The sequence below is a fragment of the Amblyomma maculatum genome, chromosome 8 (assembly GCF_055883805.1).
Source record: "Amblyomma maculatum isolate TAMU_Amacu chromosome 8, ASM5588380v1, whole genome shotgun sequence".
NCBI classification, from domain to species: domain Eukaryota; kingdom Metazoa; phylum Arthropoda; class Arachnida; order Ixodida; family Ixodidae; genus Amblyomma; species Amblyomma maculatum.
In genome coordinates, this window is record NC_139351.1 from 16,943,323 (window position 1) to 16,966,500 (window position 23,178).

Consider the following 23,178-nt stretch of genomic DNA (forward strand, 5'->3'; position numbering starts at 1 on the left):
GCTCTCCTTCAAAATCCAGGTACTTGTGGACAAATGGTAGGGGGAGGATAGAGCGACTACGAGCGCAATAATTAGGAGGGCACTTAAGCTCCACTTTTAAAGGTATGACCCAACGCTTCCATCTCACATATTATCAGCGCTTCAACCCAGGCGTATGAATGTGCCTGCGTGGCACAGGGTTAACTTGAATTCAAATGTCGTGGCAGGCTGATTATCATAGCTCCTTTCATAAATCCTTTGGGCTCGACACCGTGACGGGGATGGTACGCTCACACCTTCTACTGTTACAGGTTAGTTACTATGACGGTGCATCCCGCATCAGGGGTAATGATTACTGATTGATATTGTTGTCGTGCCCAGATGAGTGGTGTGAAACAGTGCTAGAACGACTACAAGCTACGTATATCTTGTGTTCTGCGTATTTTAGATTTACTCATTTCACACTGCTACTATCGGGGGATGTAGAAATGAACTCAGGGCCCCCAGGGGCCTTTTACTAGGTATGATGGTGACGCACTAGCCTTGGTTCTCGACGCTGTTCACAGGCTTCAGGTGGGCCAAGCAACAACCCCTAGTGATCTGAAGGACATCAATGACAGGCAAGAGGCTACCGATGTTGAATTAAAGATTTCAGCCAAGCAAGTACCAACGTGACGTGAAAAAGAAAATGGGACGGTGAAATTTGCTATTCTTTGGTATTGATAATGAAAAGGATTAGGACTAGACGGCGTCCGAGCAAAAAGTAATAGATTTATGTTCCGAACACCTGGGTAGAACGACAAGCACTCAATTTGAAAGAGTGCTCAGGCTATCAGTGAATTCACGTGGGATAAGTGCCGGTCTATGATTGCGAAGCTCGCCCCTTTTCAAGGATAAGCAAGCCATTCTGTTATCAGCGCGCAAACCAAAAGGGACAGATTTTGCCACTGGGGAAGAATTTTCGCAATCTGCACGAAAAGCAAACAAACATCTGATAGCATTCGCTAGATCGCAGGACAAAAATCATTTCAAACTTACCATTGAAAAACTGTACATGGGAAAAAAAACTTCTATTTATGATTTTTCGCCCAGCATGCTAGTTTTGCCTCGCAGTTAAGTGACGGAGAATTGGGCTGCCGTGCGCACGAGCAAGTGGAAGAAAAGAAAACCTCTTCAATATCAGTATCCTTTACTAACATAGGAAGTGTGCTCCACAATGAAGATCAACTTAGCTCTATTACTGACACATGACTCAAATATTTTCATACTTACAAATAGATGGCCACATGGTGATATAACGAACAACGAAACCTTTCCTGATGCTAATAGCTTTATCACATGCAGGTATTATCGGGCAAAAAGAAAAGGGGGGGGGGGGGTGTTTTACTAGCCATAAATAATGTATTCACTCCACTCCAATTGATTGTAACTCAAACCTAGAAATACCTTGGTTGAAGTGATTCAATTCCTCCAGCAGTTTTCTTATCGGGGTCTGTTACTGTCAGCCCGATTGTAGCAGTACCTTCGTAGAAGACCTTCACTCTAGTATTGCCATGTCGATGAAGTGGTCGAATGCTGATAGCATACATCTCGGTGATTTCAATAATCGGTAATCAACTTGCCTGACCTATCATCATCTTGTCGTTCTTCTGCAATCGTTAACCTTTATTTCGATTTCGACCTATCCCAAGTAATCAACCAGTCCACCCGGGTTTCCAATAATTTGGACCTTGGCCTCAGCAATGATCCTAACACAATAGGGTCAGTATCATACTTCGATGGCTTAAGCGATCATAAGCTCTTGCAGACAACTGGTTGCTTTTCAAGAATAAAATTTCTGAATTAGTAGACAAGTTAAAATCGAAACCCAAAATAAACAATACTGTATTGCAATATCTGCCGCTTTAGGTAAATATCATTCCCACGAGTTACCTTTTCTGCTTAAAACAAATAAAAAAATGTTTACACAGCGATATCCTGATTGCGGCAGTGATGACTTATCGTTACGCGGCGATGATGATAACATTCTTACTGAAACAGAATGCTCATCCGCATTTAATGCATTCTTCTCGTTCATATTTATGAAGTAAGATCATAACAGTATTATCTTGCTGAAGAACTAGATTGCAGATATATGGAGCCCACAAGTATCGCTACCGAATGCATTGGTCATCTCATTACAAATATAAAATATTCAACTCCAGGCATATAAACAGAAATGCACAAATTTTGAAAAATACTCTTTCCAATTCCAGTCGAGTTCATTGTCAAATCTTCCGGCGGTCAACCTCTTCCGGGCAGCTACCAGCTGACTGGAACATTGCCAAGGTTATTCCAATTCATAAAAGCGGACCTAGACACTTACTTGATAATTATCGTCCAATTTCACTGAATTGTATATTCTGTAAGCTACTTGAATGCATAATTATTTCTACCATTTACTACTCCTTGGAGTCTAATAACTCTTTCTTCGTCAGTCTGCATGGTTTTAGCTAAGTGTTTCATGCGAAACGCAATTGCTTGAATTTACTACTGATCTGCTTTTTTTAATATGGACGTTAACCTTCAAACTGATGGCATCTTTCTTGATTTTTCGAAAGCATTTGACAGTGTAGCTCAATGTCGTCTCATATCTAAACTTTCTGCTTTCCGATTAGATTCATGCATGTTATTATGGCTCCGCAACTTCTTGTTCCTTCGCGAACAGTTCACCGCTTTCGTACGTCACATTAAACGTACCACAAGGCCATGTTCTAGGCCCCTTACTTTTTCTAGTCTATATCAATGATTTGCATAGCAACATATTATCGATCATCACTTTTTTTTGTTCAGATGACTGCATTATGTATCGCCCCATAATTACTCCAGATGACCACCGAACTCTTCAGAGGTTCCGTCACATCAGCAGCCAATGGGATAACAAGCGGCAGATGAGTTAAAATATATCTTAATGTGAAATAATTTCATTTAGACGTAGGTGGCATAACCTTTTATTACCAACTTAACATTACTACGATTACCCGTGCCTAAAATACAAATATCTTGGCGTTCACATTGCAGCAAGCCTTAACTGACCTTCTCACATCACAGCCGTCTGAGCTAAGTCTTCTAAAACGCTAGTATATTTACGTCGAAATCTACGAAAATCGCCTTCTAACATCCGCAGATTGACCTACCTAAGCCATTTATCTATCCAACACGAGTTTGAGTCACCCCTTTAGAGCGCTCATCAACAGTACTTACATGATTGCAGCTATTCAGGATTGTGCTGCAAGATTTATATCCAGAACATATGACCGCAGCGCAAGCATAACATAAATATAACGTGACCTTAGCCTTAAGTCATTATGTATACGCCGTTCAGTCTTTATTTGCTTACTTCATAGATATGTGTACAATACCGTCCCGTGTCCCCTTCCACTCACTGCTCCTTCACGAACATCATGAAGGTTGTAGCCAGCTTAGTTTCACGGGAGTCAGTTGCATTTCCCGCGCATTCATCTGCTCTGTCTCGAGCCATATCACTATTGAATAATATTCCAGGCTTTATCGTTTCCATAGCTAACCACGACACATTTCGTGGCTGGCTATGCAGCCATTACTCATCATGACTATTTATCAAAATTACGCGTGGTTTTCGCTGCATCCGTTCAATTCTCACACTGTTTTCTTATCTATTTTCTAATGCTTATGCAGTTTGCCATTTTTGTTTACATTTTTCTCTTGTGTTCTACAACATATTTCTTCGGTTTCATATGTTGGTTACTTTTCCGTTCCCGTGCTGTATTTTCGCATGTAAAGTTTTGGTATTATACACTTGTATTTTAGTATTATTCTCGAGCTGTCATCTTATTTCATTGTCTCCATGTTTCGTTGGTGTCTAATATTCATGTTTCTATTCGGTATCAATTAATACATATTTGCTGCCCCCCTTACTCAATGCTCTTAATTGGGGCCTGTAAGATATATTGAATAAATAAAAATAAAAACCCATCTTTGTACATGGTGGCAAACCTTTACTTTGAATTTCGATTAATTTCTTGTTTCCGGTTCGTTTACACTATGCCCACTCGGAGAGGGATGGGACAAGATTAGGCTACGCAGTTTCTAAACCTCTCCGATCAGTCTTTATCACAAAATGTGGCGCGCCCTATGGAAGTGGTTGAAGATTCGTCCATTACTAGTCTAAAACGACCTTGGAATGTGCAGCCGCCAGCGAAATGACGGTTTGCGTTTTTGACAGCTACCGCCATCTATCGCGTACGCCTGTCACGAATATTAACTACCCATGACCTCCGAGACATGCTACGGCTGCGCCGATAGCGGAGGCCAAGAACTGAGTATGTGCGGCTTGGGTTGGTGGTTTCGTTTCAACCAGGAGAGAGGTGCGCATGCGCAGAGCGGCTTAGTGAATAAGGCTGTTTCCGTTACAGCGAGCGGAAAAGCGCATGCATCTGTGAGGCAGTGTAACATTTTACCCTTTTTGTCCCTTCACAACAGTGTATTAGTGACCATATCATTAGAAAAACACACAAGGTTGCCTCTTTTGCTCAGATCTTCCTTCTTTTATTTCTTTTAGTCATTTCCCGTACCTTGTGTTCTCGTTTCAAAGTCCGAGCTGGCGACCATACGCAAGAGAGTGGTAGTCGAGGTTTTCCTGGACCGTTCGCGATGCACGTACAGTCGTTTTCACCACAACTACCTCCTATCATCGCTGTCAGACGGCACTACAGGAACACAAAAAGAAAAAAAAAATGCAGGAATGGTCATGATCAGAAAAATATTTTAAGGACGATTGCGATACTCCCAAATGCGAAATTTGAGTCCAGCTATTTAAGCGTATTTGCAATTTATTGAGGCAAATAATTTGAGAGATGCTTATATGTATGTATGTGCAGTTAAAAAGCTACAAAGCACATTTATTGGGGATAGCCCTTACTGTGTACGCTTGGCTTATTGCAACATTTCAAATGTGGCATCGGATGAGTGCCTGATTTACGAAACGTCTAAAAATGTCCTCATCGTTCATATATAACACCTTGGTTCATTGTTCTAACTCTTCGTTAAAATAATGCTGCCTTGGACTTGTTTCCTCACACAGTGTATAATGCTAAAGCGTTAGTTACCTCGTTCTTCAGAAATTATGCCAAAACACGTATTGTCAGAGTTGATTTTGTAAAGGAGACGCGAGAGCATGTATCCGGCATGTTGCAGTTGGGAGATAAAAGGTGCGGTCATTGATTAGCGGACAGGTAGTGTGAATTTACCAGGATAACAAGAGCTTTTTTGATCATAAGTTGTGAAAATCCGCTTCAAAGATGAGTTATTTTGACATGCATTTTTTGGGCGCTTATGGGTCGCGGTGCCATATAAGAGCATTGAATGAAAGCTATCTGCTGCTATCGCTATAGGCTACTAAGAAGGGCTCTTCTGTTTTTTTTTTCTTTTAGTCCTGATTATATGTCTCTTAAGTGTAATAACTTTTGCTTGTGCCACTCTTGAATTGCTTTCGTTTGTCACCAAATGTGCTGTGCTTTCATATCGCACAGCACATGAACGCCTCTTCGTTTCGCCTGCATCGAAACGCAGCCGCTGAGGTCGGGTTCGAACCCGGGTACTCCGGCACAGTAGTCGGGCGTCTGGCCACTGCACCTCCCCGGCGAGATAACAGATCATCAAAAAGACAGATTTCAGCAGTAAAAATGAAAGATGGCTTAGCTCTGCTATAGAGCTACTGAGCTCGTCGTTCAAACAGGAGCTGCAGCAAGAATTGGAGTATATTCATGCGATCTCGGGCCGAGCAACAACTGCGTGGGTGTCAATAATGGTTCCTTTCTGGAAAATTTTCAAGACGATATCTACAGACCTTTGTCGCCGAGAGGTCTGAAAAAAACCTGTCCGCCGTCAAGAGAAGTCAGAATAATATGTCCGCATTATATTTCAGAAGAAGTCTGCGCCGGAATACATTATTCTGTGTTTTTCACGACACTGTGTGCACGAGCATATTCTATAACCACTGCAATTCAGCACATATAAGCGCTTCGGCGATGCAGCTACAGCTCGATGACTTACCTAGCGCTGCCTTCACTGTGGCAAGAACCACGACTAAACTGCATGCGCAAGTAACAGCCCTTTGTGTCCGAAACTGCAGTAATCAACATGAGATGAAATATTTCCACAGCACAGCCTAGATAAGCTCATTTATATGTACACGCGTTCAAACAATAATGGCCGCAATCAGGCCAGTAAAAAACCGCAATAATTGTGCGAAATGAAACACCGGAGAAGTCGCGACAAAAAACTCATCGGCTAGAAAGGAAGCGCCTCTACTGTCCAAGAAAGAAACAGCAAGCTATCCGTGCATTGAGGACTCGGTTCAATCGCTCCTTGCATTGCGGCAAGGCGTTTCACGGCCTTCTTTACCGACCGCATATGAAACTACTGCACGGTAGCCTCAAGCGCTGCGTATGCCGGAATCGCCCATACGAAAGACCTCTTTGCCCGAACTTAGAATGTTTCATGTATCTAACGTGTCCAATTTTTGAGGCTGATCGCGCCTTTCGTACACCGATCTCGCCCCGTTGACGAAGCCCATCTTTAACAACCCTTGCTTTCATCACATCGCCTCTTGCACAATAGCGGTAGCAGTCAATCGACTGGCGGCTCCACGCCGCGTGCAAGTGATCCGAATCAAGGAGACCATCTTTTAATTAAATGCATACAGCTTTCGTCCACATCTCTCATTTTCGACACTTCATCTTAAGCAACATTGTCATATAAGGCTCTCAACTAAGCACTGCAATCCGTCTTTCAGGTTACACAGCTCTGAAATCAACAATTGGCATGGACTTCCGTAAGGCTATTCTGGCTGTCCGCAAAGGCGTCACCTTCATCCCTCATTCTGAGCAGCCACTGAATTCAATTTATGAGTATATAGGAACCTTTTTAAGTATACATTTATATTTGAATATATACCCCATTGCATTAGTTTTAATGTTTACAGCGTGCCAGATATTTTGCGCGCACCCCGTGCGCCAGACATCGCAACGGCAGGTTTCAATAATTTCACTTTTTTCAACTACAACCATACAACGTTCTACCAAGGAACAATACCCGGTGGCCTTGATGCCTCTAAGATATCTGCCAATCTTCGGCTTCAATAACCTGGTTTGTGGACATCGAACCTCAGTGCAACGATCAGATACATACCTGTGTACAGGTTAGGGGCACTTTTGTGAGTTACCAGCGGTATGAAATTCACTGCACGAATTGCGGCGTTTGTGCTGCCACTGTAGATCAACTGGATCTGCTGCATTTCAATAATTCTTCATTGCTGCGGTAGAATGTGTTCAAACACTGAGCAAAAATGCCCTGAACGTGCCAAAAGCTTACTCACCAGTTGATGCAGAATATGAAACACTTCGAACAATAGGCCATAGAGCAGAAAAACGAGCACACAAGGAGCTTTTCAGGAATCATATTCACGTTGCTAGTCATGCAGAAAAACAAGTTAAGCGTCATTTCGACAAACTGGCAGGAATATAATCTTGACCCTTTTGCGCTAAATTAGGTTGTATAAGTCTTGTTCGAAAGTAAGAAGCATTGTACGGATCCTCGGATGCAAGCTCCGCCACTACATTCTCTGTAGTGTGTGACTCAAAATGCTAATACTTATCTTGAAGCAGCGATGTCCCTGTGTCCAAATATCATTACTCAATTAACAGCTACTTTGATGCCAAAGTTTTTCCGAACGTCTCTCCCATTGCCCTCCAAGAATTATTTATTAAGGAAATGCTTCAAGCAGCCCTGAAAATCACCAACAAAGGATCCTGTCCAGCACCTGGTCTTGTTAGCTATACTTTCTTGTCTCAACCGCGAAGTACAGCTAAGACACATTTATACCTCCAGTGAAGTAGGCTGCATTTCGGCGTGCTGGAAGTATCCACTTGTTATTCTTGTACGTAAAGTGGTACGCTATCGATGGACTTCAAAACCAACCGTCCCACTGCAATGTGGTCTTGCGTGGGGAAACGAATGGAAACAATTTTTTATTCGCGGCTTTCCTGGACACCACAAAGAGAGCAATTTACTTAATCGATTACTGGATTTCGCAAGAGCTATGGCTGCATCGTGAACCTTATTGCTCTTGCCAAATGTGTCAGGCGCAGCGAAGGTAAGCAGTTTATAACCATTGGAGTCCTCCTTCACGAGAGTAAGCCTTGTATAACGTCATGTATAACGTCAAAGATGAGGTGATGCATTCAGCGTTGAAAGAAATTGGTATCGGGGAGGTAATCCATAAATGGTTTTGTGGTAACCTTCATGTGAGGTTGAATTGTACGTCGAGAGTCGAAGGTGGTACATCACTGTATTAAGTATCTCGTGGTGTTGCTCAGGGAGAGAATATAATACCTTTGTTGTTGTACTAGACTTTCTTGTTGGCTTGCCACCTACCGTTGAGATCTCTACGCAAATGATACTTCTCTGTGGTGCTCCGGACAAGACAGGTGAGCAGTGCAGGTGTGTCTAAATACAGCAAGAGCTGTAAAGCCTTATTTTTACACAAGCGTCTTTTCCTTCTATCTTCACAAAAGTACGCAACAATTTTATTTTCATGGCGGTATCTTTCTCGCGATTTGCTGAATATTGCTTTCGCCTAAAACAATATACAACTAAAGATATCCTAGACGGGACCTTTGAAAACTTCATCTCGTAATTACCATACGTTATCAACTCATAAAGAAAAATTTGTTCATACAACTGTATGAAGTATTCGCTAAATACCCGAATTGTTTGTTCTTGACAATCACTACTCCTCTATGGGGCACTTTGTGAAGGCCTTCTGCGCTATATCCACTTCTGCCTCGTTCTTCTGAAAAACACCTCCACAGTCTGCATCGGCAAAGAGCATACTGTATACGCAGGACATGCTTCGTGTGCAGCTGCGGTTTGTGCCGCGTGAACCCATCCACCCATTTGCAGAGCACAGTACGACTTCGGCCTCCAATCTACCGTCGCAAATCCAGTGGGCATCATGTAATGTTTACCATCTTGGAAGTTTACTTTTTTCAAATCCAGACTATATACATTGCGTTAAGAGTAAAATCGATAACCCTGGACGTGCACGTTTATGGGCAGTCCTTCAGCACATGTCTGGTGACTACAGCGGGCACTGCCACATATATACTGCTGGCTCTGTCACGTCTGGCTCCTCAGCTGCTGGCGTCTTGATACCATAAGCGCAGACCACACTCTCGGTGACGTTCAGTCACCCTGCTTCGGTTACGACTACTGCGTCAGTTGTTCTCCGTGTAGCTATTACGTATATTAGGCGCCACCTGCAGCATAAAACATATTTACTTTCTGTCACACCGCAATCATTAAATTCAACATCGATTCATGAACAACACGTAATCGACCTAAATTGGCGTCACACTGAAGCCAGCAAGTTCAATCGCGGTGCTGTTCCACAGTGGTTAGCTGCTCATCGGGCACCGTGGACAACGGCAATGACGACGAGACCGAGAAAACAGTGCATGACAACATTCCTATTCCTTTTTTTATGAAGAGATGCAGCCAGACTAGTTACTGAATCCTGGCTTCAACAGCGCTCTATTGGTGCCATCCAGAACATGAACAGTCATTTTCATAGAATTGATGCCACTTGTGACTTTCGATTGCCATAAAACCTAGAGATGCGTCATCCTTTGGGTATGCGTCTGCTTTTGTGACATTATACCTGACTGTTTTATGTTTCATTTTTGTTTTGTGGGATACTGATAAAGGCCTGTTTTAAAAAAAACCCGGCTTCGGCGCTGCTACCTGCATAGGTCTCGCCGTTGTGAGCAAAATTCACGCATGGCGCTGTTAAGTGGTAGCTTGCAGCTCGCAGGGCCGCGCTCTGACTGGACGTCAGGTTGCCTCACGTTACGCTTGGCAGGAGGTCCCAACTCGAGGCTGCGCCTTTGTATGGGATGGGGATACTAGAATCAGAATGCTAGAGCCCCTTTAGTCACACATCCATTAGGCCACGCAGGCCCACTTACACGGCTTAGTTTAAAGTGGCCAGCGGTACCCTAAGCTGTTGCACCATACCCTAAAAGGTGGATCATAAGCGCCCCGCATAATTCACGATCACCAGGAGCAGCATGCCGAGATCAGTACCAGGCGGACATCTCTTACGGTCATTAAAGGGTCCTTATCACTATTCTTCGTCACTTCATCATGGATGCGATTGTAATCTCTGACATACTTTAAAGCTCGGGAAGAGGCTTTTTTAGGAACCTTACGTTGCACGTCACTGCACGGAATAGAAGAGTCTCAACATATGTAACCTGGGGGATCGGGAACCCTTACTGTGCAGCCACGACATGCTGCTTAACTCATAACTTAAAAACTCATAATTTCCTGCCTTCATGAAAATTATTCACCCCTCGAATTTAACATGCGCCTTACGCCATATCTAAAGATGCAAATACTACCGCTTTTACAAGCGAAACGGCAGGTTAACACCCCAAGCGCTGCACGTTTAAAGGCATGAATGTGGCTTACCCAAGGCTGGCAAAAACGATTTTCGTGCCGCTTATTTTGGCGATGGTACCTGACAATAGTATGGGTTATGTTAGTACATATTATGACAGTTGATTGATATTAATACATGTTTTTAAACTCGCACAGAAATTAGGGTCTATGGAACTTTTCCCTATTAAACCGAAACCGCCACGGCACTCTTCACTCTATGTGACTGCCTTTCCTTTCACATAAATAGTATTCAGTGAACAGGACAAAATTGCCCTTTAAGATTTGCTGCTGACATTATATTATTACGTTGTGCGGTAGCTATACGACGAAGTCGTGATGGTGGGGTTTGGTTAAGAGTCGGCGCTGAAGCTAGGCTGGGTTACTCCTGATGGTGTGTCCTTGACAGTGAACTGTGGCTGTTACCTACGTCTACTTTTCTCTAACATTGAGCCGAATATTGCGGGAAGTACTTCAATAGGGAAATCTGGATCACAGTAGTGGCCGCCAGCTTGGTACTAGCACTATACCGTCCGACACGAAACCTTGTACACCGGCACAACCAGCTGTCACCGTCGTCATGGTGCCACCTCCTGATCCGGGTACCTTTTGCGGCACTGCGTTGACGCGAAGACTGGTTCACTATGTACGAGCGTGTCAGCCAGCACAAACAATGAGACGCAATCCATGCTTGTGAACGACATTTTCTATCTGGTGGGTACTGCGCGCGTCTGGCTTGCAAAGCACGAAGACAATCTCACATACTGGGATATGTACAAGGAGAAGCCCCTGGATCTATTTGGCAAGCTCCACGGTAAAGAAGACCTAGCATCCCGAGCCCAGTTCTCTACCTAACCCGGATTCGATCCCGACCTCGGCGGCTGCGTTTCGATCGAGGCGAAACGAAGAAGCTTCCGTCTGCTGTGCGATGTCAGCGCAGGTTAAAGATCCCCAGGTGGTCGAAATTACTCCGTAGCCCTCCACTACGGCTCGTCTTTCTTTCTCCACTTTCGCTCGAACCTTCCTTTCTTCCCTTACATTGCGCTTCAGATGTCAGAGAAACAAGAGTGACAGATACTGCGCTATTCATTTCCTGTGAACCAGTTATTATTATCACATTTGTCGTATATTCAACAAGTTCTGTCCCTATGCCGCAAAGTGGACAGCGTCATGTCCGAGTCTGAAAGGTGGGCCACATTTTAAAGGGAATCGCAGACGACGCTTTTATTCTCCTGCTTTGCAAAAACTGCAACGGTCGACACAGTCCTCCACGTTTGGCGGCAGTTCGAGTAAACAAAACATCGCCTTATTGCTCTCCGCTTTCGAAGATTGCCAAACACAGCTGCAACATCCTCGTACGAAGATCTCCCAGTACTTCAGCAGTCGTCACATCTTTTCTACTTGACCAGGTTTGTTCGCCGAGAGCTCGACGCTGTGACACCCGTTGTATGCAAATGCTTCTATAGCCCTAATGCAAATCTTCGTTCGCCAGGCATTCGCGAATGTGGGCTTGAACGAAAAAGTGAGCTTCAACACTGACGAGCCTTCGGCATATTCCTCTCTCCAATCTAATGTTCCAGTCACAGCTGCGGCGGCTCCTACTGCGATCTTCCTGACCCTGACCCGTTGCTGCTATCGTCACTCGGAAGAATAGTGCGCATCAGACGATTGCCCTATCTATTGTGTCCGCTCCCGTGTCGGTCGCATTTCTCTCCATTGCCGAAGCCGTTGGGTAGCGCCACCTCGAGCTCGCCATTATCATGATCGCACAAAGTTTTGCGGCCCTCATTCAAACTCTCTGCATGACACGCCCTCCCGTGATCTCAACTCTGGCCCCGTGCACCTCTAACCGATGGTCGTCTCCTCAGACCCACAGTCCCCGCTTTCCAGCCTCGCCTTTCACAGTCCCCACTTTTCTCTTGCTCTCTATCTGAAAACTAACCAAACGTTCTGACCCATCACATCAAACGGGTGATGGTCACTCCATTCACAGACGTCCTTCGCTTGTCTCCCTTGCTGAGCGGCCCCTTATACAGAAGCAAGTTGAGAAGATACTGGCAAAGATTATTCAGCCTTCCTACAGTCCCTGGGCTTTACCTGTTGTTTTAATAAAAAAGAAAGACCAAAGTGAAGATTTTGTGTCCACTATCATCACCTTAATCAGGCAACAAAGACAAATGTTTATCCTACTCCGAGAATTGACGACAAGCTTTACTGCTTGCATGCTGCCAGCAATTTTTCTTGCATTGACATGCGTTCCGGCCGCTGTCAAATTGCTGTTGATGGACAGGATCACGAGAAAATCGTATTTGTCACCCCCAACGGACTATATCAGTTCAAGGTGATGCCATTTGGTGTCGTTAACACTCATGTGATGTTAGAGCGCATGACGGACTCGCTGCTCCGTGGCTTCTAATGGACATTTTTATGCTACTTAGAGGAGGTTATCGTTTTCTCTCCCACGTTCGCAAGCCACCTTGACTGACTTTCTACCATCGTGGATGTTTTTCACCTCGCCGGTTTGCAAATGAACGCCAAAAAAAGGCAGCTTCGGCCAGTGATAAATCAAAGTCCGGGTCATTTGGCTGGTGCGATTAATGTGCAGCTCGACGTTGACAAAGTTCGAGCCGTGCGCGAGTTCCCTGCCCCACGTAGCTCAAATTACATGCGTAGACTTCTTGGGTATCGCTCCTACTTCCGCCGCTTCATTCGGAACTTTCCAGATGTCGCTCATCCCCTTACCTCTCTTTTTCAGAACAAAGCGTAATTTCATATGGGGCCCCGACCAGGTCATGCTTTCACAGCGCCTATTTCCGCCCTCAAGTCTCCAGCTGTCCTGGTGCACTTCAACCCTTCTACACCTACAGAACAGCGCACCGACGCTAGCTACCATGGTATTGGCGTTATCCTCGCCCAGTACCAGCACGGCTACTCGCGCATAATTGCCTATGCCAACCGCCTGCTATCGCCCTTTGAGCGCAATTATTTAATTATCAAGAGCGACTGCCTTGTATTTGTTTAGGCGGTGACTAAATTCCGCCCTTATTTTTTGGGAGGTCCTTTTGCGTAGTGACAGACCATCATGCTTTGTGCTGAAGGTCCTCATTATGGACCCGACTGGCCGCTGATGCCGCTGGGCCTTGAACATACAAGAGAAAACACGTACAGTGGTCTACAAATCAGGCCATTTACACCAATAAAATGACTGTCGCGCCATTACGTGGACCCTCCCGAACTGCCTGACAATACTGCCGACGACTACGTCCTGTCCAACTCGGAATCAATCAATATCGGCTCCAAACAGTGTCGTGATCGTGCATTGCAACCCAGTATTGACCAGCTACGCAACAACTCTGACCCGTGCGCCAGCATGTTGTATTGAACAAACATATAACAGCCCGAAGAGACAAGGACGAGGTGAGACGACAAGGACGGCGCTGAACTTTCAACTTTTATTGCGAACGAATCGCGTGAACATGTATACTCTGAAACAATCAGGCGTCATTGTCAATGCATGCGCAAATAAGAGCGTTCTTTTTCGGAAAGAGTGATAGAGACAGAACTAGCACATGCTTCTCCTCGATTACATATAAGTTCAGACTCTAATATTTCTCGTGCTACACGTTGTTTGCTTATTTTTCTAATAACAGTGCCAGCAAGATCTGGCACTGTTATTAGAAAAAGCAAGACCGTGACGCCTGATTGTTTCAGAGTATAATTGTTCACGCGATCCGTTCGCAATAAATGTTGGAAGTTTCGCGCCATCCTTGTCGTCTCGCCTCGTCCTTGTCTCTTCGCGCTGTTATATATTTGTTTAAGACATGTACCAACACGCACAAATTAACACTTTACGCATGTTTGTACTCCATAATAAGACAATAAATCGACGCAACATGTTACCAGAAGACGCATGCGTTTTGCTGGTCGTTTGGGGTTATATCTGCCCTCTACTGATCTCCCCCAACTTCATGACGCCTCTACAGCAGGACACCTGGGAGTGACAAGCACGGACGACAGTGTGCATGCGTCGATAATTTTTTTAGTCTGGTAGCTACCAATCTATTCGGCGCTACGTCGCTGCTTGTGAGCTATCATAGCATCATAAGAGACCCTCGCTTAAACCTGGTGGGCCCCTTCAACTAATCGCAATGCCGATTGAGCCCTTTTCTCTCTTCTAGGCTTCGATCATCTTGGGTATTTTCCGAAGTCGACTTCAGACCAAATGGTTTGCTGTCACGACTCATTATTCCAACGGGTATGCTACTGCTGTAACCAGAGCTATTCCCACCTGCTGCACCTCAAATGTTCCAGGCTTTTTTCTGCATGACGTCATCTTGATTCATGGCGCTCCCCCGTCAACTGCTCACAGATCGCCGCCGCTGCTGCCATTCTCATTTTGTTGATCACCTTCTCCCCTCATGAGCTACTCGCCACCAGTTCACAACGACCCATCATTCACAAATGAACGGTCTTACTGAGAGCCCTAATCGCACATTCACTGGCATGCTGCCAGTGTATGTGTCCAACCACTATGGGGACTGGGATGTGCCTTACATTTTGTAACGATCGCGCCCTTTTACTTTCCTTCGACACCTTGCTGCCTTTTGACAACTCTTCCTGCAGTTACGCTTCGGTTGCCATTACCCGCGCTGATGACGCCCGCCACATTGCTAGAGACCGGCTAGGCACGTATCAGCACTGTTAAAAGCATCGTTACCACCTAACATCACCTTCATCACCGCAACGTTCACTACTCTTCTGACTATTTCTTAATTCTTTGGCATCTGGCCCGTTGTGTGGGCATGTGTGAGAAACTCCTGCCTCGCTCCGCGGGCTCATACCGCGTCTTATGACAACTTATTACTAATGTGATCTATGGATTTCGAGTTCCCCTGTGTAGTAAGTACCGGGACCGTACTTCTTCAGCTTGGAATACTGTTACGGTGTGCAATATCGGGACGAGGACGACGTGCTGGTGTGGTGTGGAGAAGAAGATGGCGCTCAAGCTAGGATGGATTAGTTTTGATAGTGTGTCCCTGAGAGTGAACTGTTCCGGTTATCTCCGTGTGCTTCCCCTAACAACATATTTCCGTTTCAAAACAGTGTCACTATACTAGACTGCGTAAGATAGGTTCTCAGTAAACTACCCGAAAGCACATAATGCCATCAGAACAACCGCGTACTCTTTTGTACACTGGTGCATCTGTCGACTCGTCCTTGCGTTCAATATATAATCAGAAAACTCACAGCTCAGTTTGGCACAACAAAACTTGCTGCGGTGGCTCAGTGGTTAAGACCCTCGGCTTCTAACATGGCCATAGCTATACCTCGTTTCGATGAAAGGGAAACGCGACGATGTCCATGTGCTGGGCGATGTCAGTGCACGTTAAGGATCCCAAAGCGATCGAAATTATTCGGGAGCATTTTTTCTTTCCTTCCTTCCTTCCTTCCTTCCTTCCTTCCTTCCTTCCTTCCTTCCTTCCTTCCTTCCTTCCTTCCTTCCTTCCTTCCTTCCTTCCTTCCTTCCTTCCTTCCTTCCTTCCTTCCTTCCTTCCTTCATTCCTTCCTTCATTCCTTCCTTCTTTCCTTCCTTCTTTCCTTCATTCCTTCTTTCCTTCTTTCCTTCATTCCTTCATTCCTTCTTTCCTTCCTTTCCTACAACCTAATGTACTAATTTTCATTGCTTATGACAAGACTCAAGTAAACAAGCGAAATAAACTAGCTTTTCTGCCGTATGTGTACAATCCTTCGCACCGGCTCGAGCAAACGATTTTCAAGTGTGGCATTACCATTGTCCTATCTTCCGCAGATCTGTACGTTCTGGTTGGCATCTGGAACAGGGAACAAATACGCCGAGGTCAAACAAAAGGATTTTTTCTCAAACAAGAATATAACTTTCAGGAGCAGAAGCTGAACTTTGCGTAGAAAATTCAGCTCAGTTGGGACGCATCTTACGCGAGAAGTTCTTCTACACGAACGCATTAGAGCCCGCTCATTAATGTCTACAAAATTACTATTGAAGATGACGAAAACTTAGATTGTATTAAAATAAAAAAATCGCGGGCTATAAAGCAAAATGACTTTTGATCCATTCTAGAATACAAAAATGTTATTAGTAAGAGTGTTATGATTTTGGTTTTCTCTTCCTTCCTTGTTTTCTCCTTGGCTTTTCCATCGGTAGTGGCTTATGGCGTCGAACGCCTTGTGTAAATCGACAACTGCGAGTTTGTCGGGACGGCCTTTGCGCCATCGGCGTGCTCTGTTCAGGTTGGTGTGGAGAAATTAAAGGGTGTCTTGTGTTCCAGCTCCTAGTTGCCACTTTTTGCGGTTCTCGTGAACATGGATAGATGGTTCCAAGCAACGGTATCATAATCACTATCATTTCATTCCCAAGGCTGCGGCAGCCGTAATGTAAGTGTAGAGGGATCACTCTATGTCGCCGCTTATACAAGCCCTTTGTTAAGTGCATCAAGAGCTCAGAAGGATTTTGCTGCTCTCGACACGTAATAAGATTCGGCTGCTTCGTGGTTTAACGGCTAGAACTGTATGAATTTGTCAGAACAGCAGCGAGGACATGGCCGCGTGACCCTTACGAACTTGTTATTGAAGTAATTTCATTGTAAACATTTATTCGTTCATCCACGACGCGCCACTAAGGCATAAGAGCAATACAACCTCTAAATATAAAAGGTGGGCATCAACGTTCATGTTCCTACTGAAAAATGAAAGAACCTAAGTGTGCTTTCAAACATTGCTTGAGCAGCGTAACGCATCTACACTGCGAGTTGATGATCGCCGTGCAGAAAATGTAGTCTACTTTGACCACCTGAGGTTCATTAATGGCCAAAAAATCTTCAAGGCGTGTCCTTCAAGGCCTTTGTCATAAAAACTCCCTTGTCAGCCAGAAATACAACCCGCGCTGTTGTGCTGCGTTGCGGTATGCCTCCGGAGTAGTACGTGCGAATGCTAAGAGCAAAGGGTACCCAAGCTTCCATTTCCGACGTTGAGAATAATTTCGGTTACCTGTTAAAGTGACTTGTTGACCTTGACAATTTTGATCCATAAAATTCGCCATCCATGCGTTATTATTCCGGAAAATTATGCTAGTGCCTAATGTAATAATCGTTTCCGACAAGTGTTTGGCTTCTATAACGCCACGTTTTGTTGCACTAAATGTACAATGGGTTGCATCTGGTCGCGAGATAGCCGACCAAAATTAAATGATACACTGACGTGGTCTGACGCACCTAGTGTGTCTATGCATATGCGGGTTAGAAATGTGGTCTCACCCGTATAGAAACAGAGATCCCAGAGTGCCATTAGCAGCTTCAATTCTTTCTTTCGTCGGCGTCGTCACCTCGCCACTTTTAAGCTTGAGTATGCCTAGTGATCAGGGAGCTCGACTGCTAAGCCGGCGAACACGGGTTTAGTGTCAACTGCCGCTTTTGCGAAACAACGCCAAAAGTGCCCGGGTACTGTCAAAACTTCAATGTGAACTGATTTTAATCTCTTCATTGTGGCGCCCTTTTAACGGCCATGTGTCCCGGCTTTGGGACTTCAAACTGCAAATTTTCTACATTTGTTTTACTGTGGCCTAAATAGCCGTGCCTGGAACGACGTAGCTAGAACTTGAGGAGGCGCAGCCCAGTTTCATGTTGGAAGAAGGGCATGTTTCCTGATCAGCTCAAACGCGTGATGTAGACCAGCCTCTTGTGCGCAGTTTCGTTTGAGGATTCTATGATAGACCGGAGTCCGAGTTTCACACATCGTCTCCAAGGGCAGCGCGACAGTGGCGGGTGCAGGCCGCTTGCCTGGTGGCTTGACGCACGTGTCTGTAGACCGTCGTTTTTCATGAGGCCTCTTGAAATTGTCTATTTATTCAGACATATTGGACACCCTTGAAAAACGCTGGGCCCAGCTTGTCGTCAAAAGCAGCGGTTTCTTCTTGGGTACAATATGAAATACATTAGCTTTAAATTCGGCATAGAACAATTTGGATATATGGTCGAGAAAGTGCTTTGCGCACACGTGGTCGTTCGGTAGCAATATCCTATTTGCTCTGGGTAGTACCCGGCGTCACTGGTATAGGCGAACAGGGCCAGATGAATTTATAAAAAATGACATTTTATACTGACAAGTCTACTGTTGGGTACAAAGCACTTTTTACCCATAACTGTGTCTGATCGGCTTCTGGGCCAAGTTGGAATTGCAAGGAGTGTGACAGGAACAGTTCATCATTTTTCAGCCACCAAATACAAAGGCTACGACGACCGTCCACGGCGTCGGCCCGCGCCATCATGTGAGCATACAAAAGAGTTATGGCGGCTAGTAATAAATCGCGATATAAATTTTGTTGCAGACTTTCTTACTAAATGGTGCCTGCCACAACGTGGAAACTCAGAAACTAACCTGCACATCTTCTGATGTCCTCTGGCAGCACAAAACACCAACAAACAGAAAGAAACCGCAACTAAAAAAAGGCCGCAATGTGCGCGCCGCTGCTCAAGCGAATGGACACTGCAGCAGTGGTCAAGCAGTGGTCAAGTGCGAGTCAAACGATTATAAGTTCGTCGCTCAGCAGGCCAAACCGATGCCGAAAACAAAAAACGGCAAGCAGTGCTTCAGCACGATATTCCGCTCTATAGCTATAGGCCAATATTTGTAAACTATCCCAACATAGCTTCTGTTTCATCAAGCGTGCTTTTTAATGGTGCTGGTAAATTTGGTTGAAGCCTCCAAGAGGTGTATCTGCCCATGACAGAAAGAAACAAAACTCAAGAGCAATGCAAATAACATCGATTTTAAGACCTTATTGGCCGCATCCTGTATGCTAAATATATTTACAAAAACTCGGAAGGAACGCCAAACTAACGCAGGAAAGAAGCACGTAGTTGCGAACAGTTATCCCGCATTGTAACCTCATCTTTAGCTTCTTCTAACAACAGCTGTAATCTGCAGGTTCCCAAAAAACATTTGTGCATTCTAAATAACGTACAAGGATAGAAAGTAACATGTTTTTCACTTCTGTATTCTTGAGGTGAGTTCATCGGTACCTCATTTTCGGTTTTCCGAAAGGCTTGCGTACAGAGCTGCTATGTATGCTGAACACTGCACAGAGACCTTAGAAAATCACTGCCATTCCCATTTATGATTTCCATAGTTCCTCTTATCTGTGCTCAGGTAGAACGAAAGGAAGAAGATGATTTGCACGGTATACAAAAAAACTGAACAAGGGTAAATAGGGTACGCCTCAGGTCGCAGATGAGCCAACGTTTCGACAAGTGGACTTGTCTTCGTCTGGGGCCCAGACGAAGACAAGTCCACTTGTCGAAACGTTGGCTCATCTGCGACCTGAGGCGTACCCTATTTACCCTTGTTCAGTTCTTTTTTATATCTTATCTGTGCTGTTATCATAAATTTAAGTACGCTGTACGTATTTACGAAAATAGGTTTTGCTTACTAAGAGATAACTACTAATGCACAAATAAAACAGACGGACAAAATCGGCGAATTGATCTCAGGAGCTACGGCCATAAAGAGTACTTTCTTGTGGCTGTAACTACCGCTTTGACATTTGTACTGAAGTCCTTGCTCATTTTGCTTACTGGAATTCTAGCGCATGTCAAGTGCTCTGCTTCTCGCTAAATCAGTAAATTAACATTGGTTTTGCAAAGCTATTTGCTAAGAACATTGATAGCAAATTGACGAAAACATTCTGAAATCCTGATGTAGCACTCTGGAAGTGGCAGACAGATATCTAATAAAGGTCACACTTTGAATTTAATTAGAGATCATCGGGATGGCTGGTCTTATGGATGCCTATCACATATGGTAATGGGCATGTGACGCGTCTATTGGCGAACATGTCTTCGAGTTGTGAGTTGTCACCAGCTGTTATGAAACAGCTGATTTTCAAGGCGCTACATATCACTCTTACCGTTCAAACCAAAATCTAGTCGTCTATAATATTTGGATAAAGATTTAAATACGCTGCCCTCCTCCCCGCTATGAAGCTTTTGTACTGCTTGAGTAAAACGGTTCTTTACGTCTATCTCGGGTGGTCTTTGAAACGATTTGATATCGCATATGTCGGTATAGTAATGGATATGGCCTTTCTAAGCCCGACTGATTTCGTGACGTTCAATGAAAAACGACAAAGAGCCGTAAAATTCCTGCGATATGGGTTTTAAATATATAATATTGTAATATATGTAATAATTTTTGTTTTCAATGAAATTTTTGTGCCTGGTGTGAAAATGTCTGGACACAAAAGAATGAACCTTGGTTTGCAAAATATTTAGTAGTTCACTCTGAAACAGTTCGTATATGACTAGAGAAATGCCGTTTTTGCCATTTCAAATATTGCAAGTTTAGAGCTTTACTGCTTGCACATTTGTCCAAACCGGGGTTCAAGTATGCCGGGTTTCATTCACATCTCAGCCTCCTGAAATTCCTCCTGCAATTTTCCCAGTGCTATGCGGATTTATAACGCCACACGAGCCACCCAACAATCACTATCCGGACATGTCTTTTGGCGTCTAGTATCTGGAATGCACCTATATTGAAATGCATTCAAGCATTTTAGCAATCTTCGAACTTAAACTGTAAGCTCCGCCCTTCAACTGTGCCTCTAATTGCGTGCTCCTCCTTCCATAGCGCTCATTGGACTCGCTGATGCATTCATAATTAATGTGGCAGCAATGTTATATGGCGTTGTGCAGCACGAAGGCTCGCGCCGCAGCGACGCCCTCGTGTCAGTGTCGGTGGTTGAGTTACGTCTCAAGATCACATGTGTCGGAGTTTCCAGCAGCTGCACCACTTACAATATTCAAAGCATATTCTGGTCCACATCTGCAACATAGTTCGCAACGAAAAATAAACACACAAATAAAAACTTCCCTGGCGATATGTTTCGAATCCGGGTCGAGGCAAAAAGACAAACTTTACCTATCACTTGGATAGTTGCTGCCTCGTTAGCTTGTTTATTAACGCCATAAGCTGCGTGTACTTCACAGCGTAATTTCATTCTACGTTTTGGACGTCGTGTGTGCTGTCTTCATCTACTCAGGCAAAGATAGATGAAACTCGGATTAGATGGTTTTGCATTTTCGGTACCCAGGAGGCGCATCAAGATGGCAACGCTGGTGTTAGGACAAGAAGAGAAACACGTTGCTCCTGTATGAGATAACCTGCTTGGATGTAATTTCGTGCTCCTTCGGATTTCCTAGGGAAAAATTACTGCCGCCGTGCTCACCGCAGGAAACAGCAGCGGCCAAAACGACACTTCCGATGCAAGTCGGCACCCTCAGTAGGCCAAATCAATAATAAACAATGCTATTCGGTGGTATTTCACACTATTTCGCCCTTAGCTATACAAATCCACCTATAAAGTTTTCTAGCTTAGTTACTGTTCTCGACGGTGCTTATAGCGGCGTTGGAAACTGACTGAAGCCTCAAAACGTCGTAGTTGATGCTTAGCAGTAACAGAAAACCATCATGTTCAATGCATACAACAGTGACTTTAAGATAATGTTGTCCGCATACTGCTAAATACATTTTGCGAGAACTTAAAATGAACGCCTAAAACAAGAACAACCTGATCTAGGCCTGTCCTAGCAACGAATGGTTGCATTCTGCCCTTTATGTAAACATGTTTGTGCATCCAGAAGAATTATAAAAGCAAACGATGCCACAGGTTCTTCTTTAATGATTATATATGAGTTGATCAATTATAAAACCACTTTTTCTGGAATTGCTTGCACAGAGAGATGAGAGTTTTGAGGATTCGGGACACTGCACAGTTTAGAGTGATTACGCTAGGTTTGCTTGTCTCTAATGTTAACAAAATTAATTGCGCTATACATAGGGAAGAGCAGTTCATGCTTACTCGGAGATAACAACCAATGCACAGAGGGAACACAGGTACACCACTTTCGACTTCATTTCAGGAGCTCCCCGCTCATACGGCACAAAACACGAGCTTTTGTGCTGCGGTTAGTGCTTTGATATTTATACTGAAAACGATGCTAATAATTCGATTGCATGTCAGGTGCTCTGCTTCTCGCTAAACCATGTAATTATAATCGGTGGCGAAAATATATTGGAAAGAATACCATTAAAATACAGGGAAGAAAATATTCTGCAATGTAATAATTAGCCCCATCGAAGGGCAATGCGGATTGAAATGAAACGTCAGACGTCGAATTTAAAATAAATGCGTTTATAGCACCATCTTCACCAAAATCCAGCGTCAGCTTTGTCGGCCTCGGCATTGTGACAGACCATTGACATGGCTTTGGCAGGGTTTAGTTAGCAGGCGATCTGGTCAGCCACTGAATAATCAGGTTGTGTGGCATCATAAGACCGTATGAAATGGCCGGTTTGGCAGGAGCTGTAAATCAAGCATAACTTTTCAAACGGGAATTTGAGACCGGTATCCAGCCCTCCAGAATCCTTGGATTACGAGTTAAACACGCTGCCCCCAGGCCGTACATGGACATTCTTATTGCTTAGTTAAAGTGGTTATTTATACCTGTCTCGTGAGGCCTTCGGTATGACGTGATATCACTTGACGGTATGGTAACGAGGATAAAAGCCTTTAATCGCTCATGCTCGGTGCGGCCACGATCGTGTCCGTCGTACGTAAGGCTTTTGTTAAAAGAGAACTAATGAAGATATCAG

General features: G+C 44.4%; 1 protein-coding gene and 1 long non-coding RNA gene across 4 annotated transcripts in view; one reads left to right on the forward strand and one right to left on the reverse strand.

Moving 5' to 3' along the window:
* The window catches only part of LOC146180620 (uncharacterized), a 225,455-nt gene that overhangs the window by 125,560 nt on the left and 76,717 nt on the right, over window positions 1-23,178 (forward strand). Inside the window, exon 7 of one of the 3 annotated variants that reach the window (XR_014700099.1) lies at window positions 546-1,318. The exons of the other annotated variants lie outside the window; for them this stretch is intronic. This is a non-coding gene — a long non-coding RNA (uncharacterized LOC146180620). Of the gene's footprint in view, window positions 1-545; window positions 1,319-23,178 lie in introns of those variants that run through there. 3 annotated transcript variants of the gene reach the window in all.
* LOC146180621 (uncharacterized) lies at window positions 4,522-22,503 on the reverse strand. Its single transcript, XM_084576099.1, has 4 exons — window positions 22,385-22,503; window positions 16,287-16,328; window positions 10,531-10,579; window positions 4,522-4,706 (listed from the first exon to the last, which is right to left on the reverse strand). The coding sequence occupies exons 1-4, from the start codon at window positions 22,438-22,440 to the stop codon at window positions 4,530-4,532; spliced, it is 324 nt and encodes a 107-aa protein (XP_084432225.1). The 5' UTR covers window positions 22,441-22,503; the 3' UTR covers window positions 4,522-4,529.

What these genes read in the sequence shown, in the direction of transcription:
- LOC146180621 (XM_084576099.1), bottom strand. Translation starts at nt 22,440, where the DNA reads ATGAAGTCGAAAGTGGTGTACCTGTGTTCCCTCTGTGCATTGGTTGTT. An exon ending in GCATTGGTTGTTATCTCCGA is followed by an intron (nt 16,329 to 22,384) that starts GTAAGCATGAAC and finishes TCCCTGTTCCAG; the next exon opens with ATGCCAACCAGAACGTACAG. An exon ending in CTGCGGAAGATAGGACAATG is followed by an intron (nt 10,580 to 16,286) that starts GTAATGCCACAC and finishes TACTATTGTCAG; the next exon opens with GTACCATCGCCAAAATAAGC.